The 8279-nt window shown below is 46.1% G+C and overlaps 1 protein-coding gene across 1 annotated transcript in view; it reads right to left on the reverse strand.

The window, feature by feature from the left end:
- LOC141258279 (nuclear RNA export factor 1-like) overlaps window positions 1-8020 on the reverse strand; it is a 60053-nt gene extending 52033 nt beyond the window's left edge. Inside the window, exon 1 of the mRNA XM_073673293.1 lies at window positions 7842-8020. Within this exon, the coding sequence (XP_073529394.1) occupies window positions 7842-7925 (84 nt within the window). The 5' untranslated portion in view covers window positions 7926-8020. The remainder of the gene's footprint in view (window positions 1-7841) is intronic.
- Window positions 8021-8279: the final 259 nt, after the last annotated feature.

Raw genomic sequence — 8279 nt, forward strand, 5'->3', positions numbered from 1 at the left:
AGGCTCTAGGCACGAACAACCTCCCATGGGGAGTGTTAGATGGAGCATCATCTTGAGCATTCAGAATCCCATTCTCCAAATCAGAGTCCAATGCCGCCACCACAACTCCTTTCTGCAAAATGCTCTCCTCCTCCTCGGCACCGATCGTAGGAGAGAAGCTGCGAGGTAAAGCATCGCCTTTAACATTCTTAGTACCAGGGATATAAGTAACAGAAAAATGAAACCGAAAAAAAAAAAGTGCCCACCTAGCTTGACGGGCATTCAAGCGTTTGGCAGCATCCAGATAGATCAAATTCTTATGATCTGTGAAAACCTGAATAGGAAATCTAGCGCCTTCCAAAAAATGACGCCAGTGTTCAAACGCAAGTTTAATAGCCAGCAACTCCCGATTTCCAACATTATAATTCAGTTCGGTTTCCGAAATTTTTTTCGAAAAGAAGGCACAAGGATGTACTCCACCCTCGTTCTCTTGAGACAAAACTGCTCCGACCCCCCACTGATGAAGCATCGACCTCGACTAAAAAAGGCTTGGTCTCATCAGGCGGTATAAGGATAGGGGCAGAACTGAACCTCTCTTTGAGATACTCAAACGCTTCAATGGCCTCAGTAGTCCACTGGGCCGTATTCGCACATTTCCTGGTGAGATCGGTCAGAGGTTTAACAATTACAGAAAAATTCTTAATGAATTTCCTGTAATAATTGGCAAAACCCAAAAACCTCTGTATAGATTTCAAACCAATAGGCCTAGGCCATTCCTGCACAGCCTGAACCTTCACCGGGTCCATCTCAAAGCCCTCGCTAGAGACAATGTAGCCCAAAAAACTCATTTTCTGCACAGCGAACTCACATTACTCCAGCTTAGCAAAGAGTGACTTATCACTCAATAACTGCAACACCTCACGTACACTCTGCCAATGGGACTCTAAATCTGGTGAATAAATCAAAATGTCATCCAAATACACAACCACATTCTTACCAATCAAAGGTCTCAGGATGTCATTAATAAGGTTCTGAAAAAATGCAGGTGCATTGGTAAGACCAAAAGCATCACCAGATTCTCAAAATGACCTACCGGAGTGTTAAACCCAGTTTTCCATTCATCACCCTTCTTCACACGTAACAAATTGTATGCCCCTCAGAGATCAATTTTTGAGAACCACTTGGCTCCCACTAACTGGTTAAACAAGTCAGGAATTAACGGCAATGGGTAGGAATTGTGTACGGTAATCTTATTAATTTCACGAAAATCCAGACATGGACGTAAACCACCATCCTTTTTTTAACAAAGAAGAATCCGACTGCCACAGGTGACTTAGAAGGTCTAATGTGACCAGCAGCCAGGCTAGTCTCTATATACTCCTCCAAGGCCTTTCTTTCAGGGATAGTCAGATTAAACAAGCGACTTTTGGGAAGAGTAGCACCCGGAACAAACTCAATGGCGCAATCATAATCCCTATGAGGAGGTAAAACTTGCGACTCCTCCTCCAAAAAAACCCTCCAAAAATCTTGAATAGGTACTGGTAATTCCCCTTTTTCCACAGCCGCAATGCGACCATTACAACATTTATCATAGCACTTCGGACTCCAAGACTTAATCACATTAGTAGACCAGTCCAGCAAAGGATTGTGCAGTTTTAACCAAGGCAATCCTAGAACAACTGGAGAGGGTAAATTATCCAAAACAACCAAGTCCAAAATTTCTTGATGAACACCATTGATAGTGAGAGGAAATGCAGCAGTCTTGTGAGTAATACATTTCAAAGGAGTGTTATCAATTGCAACCACAGAAATAGGTGATGACAAAGGTTTGGATTTCAATTTAAATTTTTCCAAAAACCCTTTATCAATCACATTAAGTGTTGAACCACAATCCACAAATACCTGAAATTCAATCAAATATCCCTGCAGAGTAGTACACCCAGAAAGAAACACTCCTGCAGAGCGTAAACAAGCTATACGGGCGTAACTGACCTTTTTTTTTCTTTACTTAAATGACGCTCACAATACTTAATCAAATGGTCAGCTTTACCACAATAAAGACACAAACCTTCGGCGAATCTCCGATCTCTTTCTTGAGAGCGGAGTGACATTACCTCAACCTCAATTGGTTCTCCGCTGTCAGAGCAGATTTTGTGGAAACTAGGACCTGAAGTTACAGGAGTTTTTACATAATTGACCCTGGACCTTATTCTCCTGTCCACACGAACAGCTAACTGCATAGCTTCCTGCAGAGTCTCAGGTGCAGGGAATGCAATTAGCAAATCCTTAACCCTTTCACTCAGACCAGCAAGAAATAAACATTTCAGCGCAGAATAATTCCATTGAACTTCTGAGGCCCATCTCCTGAAGTGTGTGCAATAAATTTCAACATCATCTGACCCCTGATTCAAACGTCTAAGTTCTGATTCAGCAGATGAGATTCGATTAGGATCGTCATATAATAGCCCCATAGCAGAAAAAAACAGAACTTAAACACAGATCATTAGGTTTGGAGAGAAAAGGCCCACCCCTGTGGTTCTTTGCGCAAAAGTGACATAATAAAACCAATGCACTGTGATTCATTCCCAGAGGACCTCGGTCTCAAATGAAAATATAACAAACAAGCATTGTAATGCACACGCCCGAGCTGAGCAGCGTGTGCGTGTGATTCCACTGGACCTTGCCGGAGAGTGAATGCCTGGAGAGGCGTAACTAGGTATTCACCCGATCCGACCAGGGTCGCACGACGGCATACGACGCCAGTGCACCAAGGAGGAACCGAGCAGAGGGACCAGGTGCTACTCCAGGACAGACCCCGGACATGGCTGTTGACCCACACAGGGGAATACAGGAACAGACTGGTTAGGCTGGCACACAGACTGGTGGGTATAGGCAAGCACGACTGGTATGCAGGCAGGCGGGTATGCAGGCAGGGGGGTACAGGCAAGCATGGCTAGAGTGCAGACAGGGAGGCACTAGCAGGTAGGAACACAGGCGGGATAGGACCCAGTACACACTGGGACTCAGGAACAGAACCACAGATGTGGCGGACAAACACAGCAGAGTGAGGCCGCCCAGAGAGGTGAGCGAGAGCGGGGCAGGACGAGACCGCCTGGAGCGGTGAGCAAGAGTAGAGCAGGACGAGGCCGCCTGGAGCGGACAGCAAGAGGTCAGAGCAGAGCGAGACTGCCGGAGCGGTGAGCAAAGGAGTCAGACCAGAGCGAGACGGCCGGAGCGGTGAGCAAAGGCAGAGCAGGCTAGAACTGCCGGAGCGGTGAGCAAAGGCAGAGCAGGCTAGAACCGCCGGAGCGGTGAGCAAAGGCAGAGCAGGCTAGAACCGCCGGAGCGGTGAGCAAAGGCAGAGCAGGCTAGAACCGCCGGAGCGGTGAGCAAAGGCAGAGCAGGCTAGAACCGCCGGAGCGGTGAGCAAAGGCAGAGCAGGCTAGAACCGCCGGAGCGGTGAGCAAAGGCAGAGCAGGCTAGAACTGCCGGAGCGGTGAGCAAAGGCAGAGCAGGCTAGAACCGCCGGAGCGGTGAGCAAAGTTAGAGCAGGCTAGAACCGCCGGAGCGGTGAGCAAAGGCAGAGCAGGCTAGAACCGCCGGAGCGGTGAGCAAAGGCAGAGCAGGCTAGAACCGCCGGAGCGGTGAGCAAAGGCAGAGCAGGCTAGAACCGCCAGAGCGGTGAGCAAGGGCAGAGCAGGCTAGAACCGCCGGAGCGGTGAGCAAAGGCAGAGCAGGCTAGAACCGCCGGAGCGGTGAGCAAAGGCAGAGCAGGGGAGACAGGGCTCTGTTCACATGGAACAGACAGGAAGGGAAAGGCAGAACCAGATACCCACAGGGTACTTGCAGTGAAGTAGCGAGTGGACCACAAACTCACAAACGGGAGTACAGTGACAACGAGCAGGAGTTGGGTACGAGTTCAGACTCTGCAGAAAAAGGAAAGGTACGGACATAGAGAAACACGGGAAACAGGCTAGAAGAGTATACAGACAAGAACAGACACAGTAGCAAGATACAGGAGCGGGTCTAGGTAGCAGCCCCTAGAAGGCGGGAGGAACAGGCTAGGAGCGTGTTCAGACAGGACAGACAAGATACAGGAGCGGGTCTAGGTAATCGGCCCCTAGAAGGCGGGAGGAACAGGCTAGGAGCGTGTTCAGACAGGACAGACTAGATACAGGAGCGGGTCTAGGAATGCAGCCCCTAGAGGGCGGGTGGAACAGGCTAGGAGCATGTTCAGACAGGCCTGGAAATACAGCCTCCAGGATAGGCAGACAAGAGAACACAGAAGGGACCTGGCACATTCAGAGTGCAAGAGCACACTAAATGAAACACAATGCTCAGGCATGGGTTAATTGGAGCAGCTGGTTTAAATACCAGGTGACAGACAACAATAGGCTGAGGACGCACAAGGGGTGTGCCTGCAGCAGGTACAAAAAGCAGGAAGTGATCGGGCGCTGCCCTTAAGTAGCAGAAACAGACACAAACAGACAGCATGGAGGGAAGCCAGAGAGACATTCTGGATTGGAGATCAAGTGCGCGCTCTTGCACAGTGGGAGATGGACCACTATGCAAGGACGCCGCCAGGTATGTTACAAGCATTTTTAAAGGAAAAAAAAATCTTGCTGTTTATCATAAAAAATATCAGGCAGTCCTACCTTGGGTTCGACAAAATGCGCTCCAGAACAGCTACTCACGTGTTGCTGAAGCTCGGCCACCTCCACAGACAATCCCTGCAGGTGTTGAGCCAACTCCTGGACGGAAACCATACTGATCCCCGAATTTCTTTCCTTTTAGTTTTTTTAGACAGGACTTAATGTTATGATCTGCAACATAAACTAAGGAAAGAATGGGGAGAGCTGTCCCTACAGTAAGACTAAGCTGAATCCCTACGATGTAGCGGGTTGCCTGTTCCTTGTGAACAGACCCGCCTCCGTCCTCAGCTAGTCTGAACGGAGACCTATAGAATAAAGGGAGGGGTCCCTAAAAGAACTAAGGACTGGGCCAAAAATGGGACACCTCCTAACAGAAGTTGTTGCAGAGCAAAAAGATAAACTGACAAAAAGTACTAGAGGTCCCAGAGGACCAAGCAAACTGACAGAGATAGGCACCGAAGCACCTGGCTAGAAAGACAGTCTAGAAAACACTGAAGTCCAGCAAAGCCAGAAGGGCGGAGCTGGAATATATAGGCAGCTGGTCACGTGACCGCAAAACACAAGATAGCAAAAACTAACAGGAGGGTTCTAACAGGCACGGGTTTTACGTAGGAGAGGTTGCGGTAGTTTGCAGTTGGTTGGAAGCGATAGGAGGGGGTATTGGTGGGAGGTGTGAGCTGTTTGGGTCCAGGATTGGGAGATATGTCGCCAGCAGTGAGGAGAAGCAGGGAGAGGGAGAGCAGGTGGGAGAAGGAGAGTGTCCAGCTTGTTTTATGTTTTGGTAGGATAGATCTGAGTTTGAGGAGCAGGTCTGCAGATGAGGTCAGGTGGGGAGGTAAGCGGAAAGGAGAGATGATTATTTGGTTAGAGGGTGCTGGGGTTTGAGGACAGCGAAGGAGAGTAAGGTTTAGTGGTGCCAAGATAGTAAGGGCGTATGTAAGCATAATGAAGGTTTAAGTGTGAATGAGAAAGAGAAAGAAAAGAGGATCATATCTCATTAGACTACCATTCACTGGGGTACTCCACCACAATTATATCGAGTATAGACTGGGAAGGGAATAGAGGAAAAGATGTGAATGGAAAATAAAATATAACGTTTACTGAAAATAACTATTAAAATAGATAAATTTGTGCAAAACGTGCATTAATAAATGCATACAGGATCACCATCTATCAAATGGTGACCCACAAGACCCGATCTGTAGTGAGGTGGAAAAAATAGTATTAGAAATGCCTAACCCAGTCCCTTATTTATTGGGTCATGGCTGTATATTATACACCTAAATTAGCCCAATGAGGCCCTTAGAAAAAGCCAGTATACAGGCGAAACGCGTGTCAGGGACTGAGTCCCGTGTTCTGATAGTATAGGTGGATAGGGAAATTGATTATACCAATGAATAACAGTGTAACATTCTGAGCAACTCTGATTAAAGCTCATCTGGCTAACCTGTGATCCATATCCATCTTTTCCTCTTTTCCCTTCCCAATCTATATTTGAATGAGAAAGAGAAACTAAGCACAATTAGTAGATGGTCACTCGTACCTTCTAGTCACTTCTGGCCCATTTCTGGCATATTTCTGACAAAAACCCTTAAGAGCTAGATGTGCAAAGCTGGTAGAGGCAGACCCCAAAAGACTTGCAGCAGTAATTGCAGCAAAAGGTGGTCCTACAAAGTATTGACTCAGGGGGGCTGAATACAAATGCACATCACAATATTCAGATTTATAAAAGTAATTCTAAAACCATGTATCAATTCCTTTACACTTCACAAATACTTGCTACATAGTGTTGGTAAATCACATAAAATCCCAATAAAATACTTTAAGTTCATGGGTGTAACATGAAAAAATGTGGGAAGGTTGATGGAAAGGTTCAGTGGAAAGGTGCTGTAAATGTTGTGGGGTGAAACAGATGAAAAAAAAAAGAACACACACAATTTGCCATTAATGCTTTGGTTTTGTTGTTAAGGCATTCACAGTGCAGTAGCAATGATATGTTAACTCCTTTCATGAGCGAGTAGGTTTCATTAACTCTTTCTGTGAGCATGCTCGTGTGCTCGCCGAGTATTTTGGTGTGCTTAGCATTTCTTTTAATGTCGCTGCGCCTGCAAGTGTCACGGCTGTTAGACAGCTGTGATACATGCAGAGATTGCCTGTTTGACAGGCAATCTCTGCATTTGTCACAGCTGTGGGATAAATAACGTGATATTTCAACATTATTTAGTCACTCTTGGGGCCTTGAACATGTAATTGATCCATTCAGTGAGTGTGCAGGTGTCGAAATAAAGTCATCCGTTTCGGACAGCCCCTTTATTCCTCCATCCTGTTATATATTTTTTGTTATATACAAATTGCTAGTCATTTTAAAGGGAATCATAAAATGAAGATAATCCAGCTCAACAAACCATGAATAGGCTCTTTTTCACACAAAGTGCGTAACAGAGGACAAGGTCAGCATTACAGCTAGAAGGAATGCGACGTCAACGCGTTTCAGGTGACAGATCACCCTTAGTCATGACTTATCTGCAGACATCGGGCTAATCTCCAGGTTAATAGCGTTAGGAAGGTGACTGGCTGCCATCCCGAGAATGAGCACAAGGGAGAAAATTAACTTTATTCCTCCTGTGAGCCGTCAGCTTTCAGTCATGCAGGTGTGCCTTTTGTCACCAATCTGTACACAGTAAGCAATGGTTGTAAGCACGCCCCAGCCCTTTGACTGACAGCTAGCTCTACAGTGCATCAGTGCAGAGCCACCTGTCAGTGGAAGTTCCAGGGCGTGCTTACTGCCACTGCTCACATTGTATGGAGTGGTGAATAAAGGCACGCCCTGCATGACTGAAAGCCGGCGGCTCACGGGAGGAATAAAGTTCATTTACTCCCATGTGCTGCACATTCAGTATAGTGGCCAAGCACTTCCTAATGGTATTACCCTGCAGATTAACCCTACATCAGCAGGTTAATAGCGTTATCCAATGTGACAGGTTCCCTTTAACTTAAAGGATCATGTTCACACAGGAAAAGTCTTCAAACGCTTGTTTCTAATCTATTACTAGTTATTGGCCTTCTTGGTTGATGGCGTGTGGTGTGGAGTATTTTTACCGAATACAAGTTTCCATTTTGATAAGAAACAACACATTTTTACCGACATGGAGGCGAATTCCCTCCTCTTCACCAGCCTCCATTATTGGTTTTATCAGATCGTATACTCACTTTATCAAAGTTTAGTGGGTACTGTGCTGCAGACTCCAGCTGACGGACCACCACTTCATTAGGAGCCACGTTTCTGTTCCTCATGTCCCGCAGAATATTGGTCAAGTAGACGTCATCTAACCTCTTTATGGCCGCATTAATCAATGTGCTGTATACATTGATATTTGGATGGAATCCACAAATCTGTAAAACAAGTTACCGATCAAATATGCAAAAAGATCCTTGTCACTTGTTTTCTATAAAAAGGCAAATCAGTTTAAAAATGACATTATTTTCTAGACTTTATCAAATAGGAGTAAAAAAAAAAAACAGGGTCGGCCCGAGAGATTACAGCGCCCTAGGCGAAACTATTTTGTTGCGCCCCTACTATTCTTGGCAGTAGATGAAAAGTTGGGATATAAATTTAGGAGCAAAATAAACCACAACAACAATGATTAA

This window comes from Phyllobates terribilis, unplaced genomic scaffold (genome assembly GCF_046119375.1).
Source record: "Phyllobates terribilis strain yellow unplaced genomic scaffold, ASM4611937v1 Scaffold_3__8_contigs__length_932513732, whole genome shotgun sequence".
Lineage (NCBI taxonomy): Eukaryota > Metazoa > Chordata > Amphibia > Anura > Dendrobatidae > Phyllobates > Phyllobates terribilis.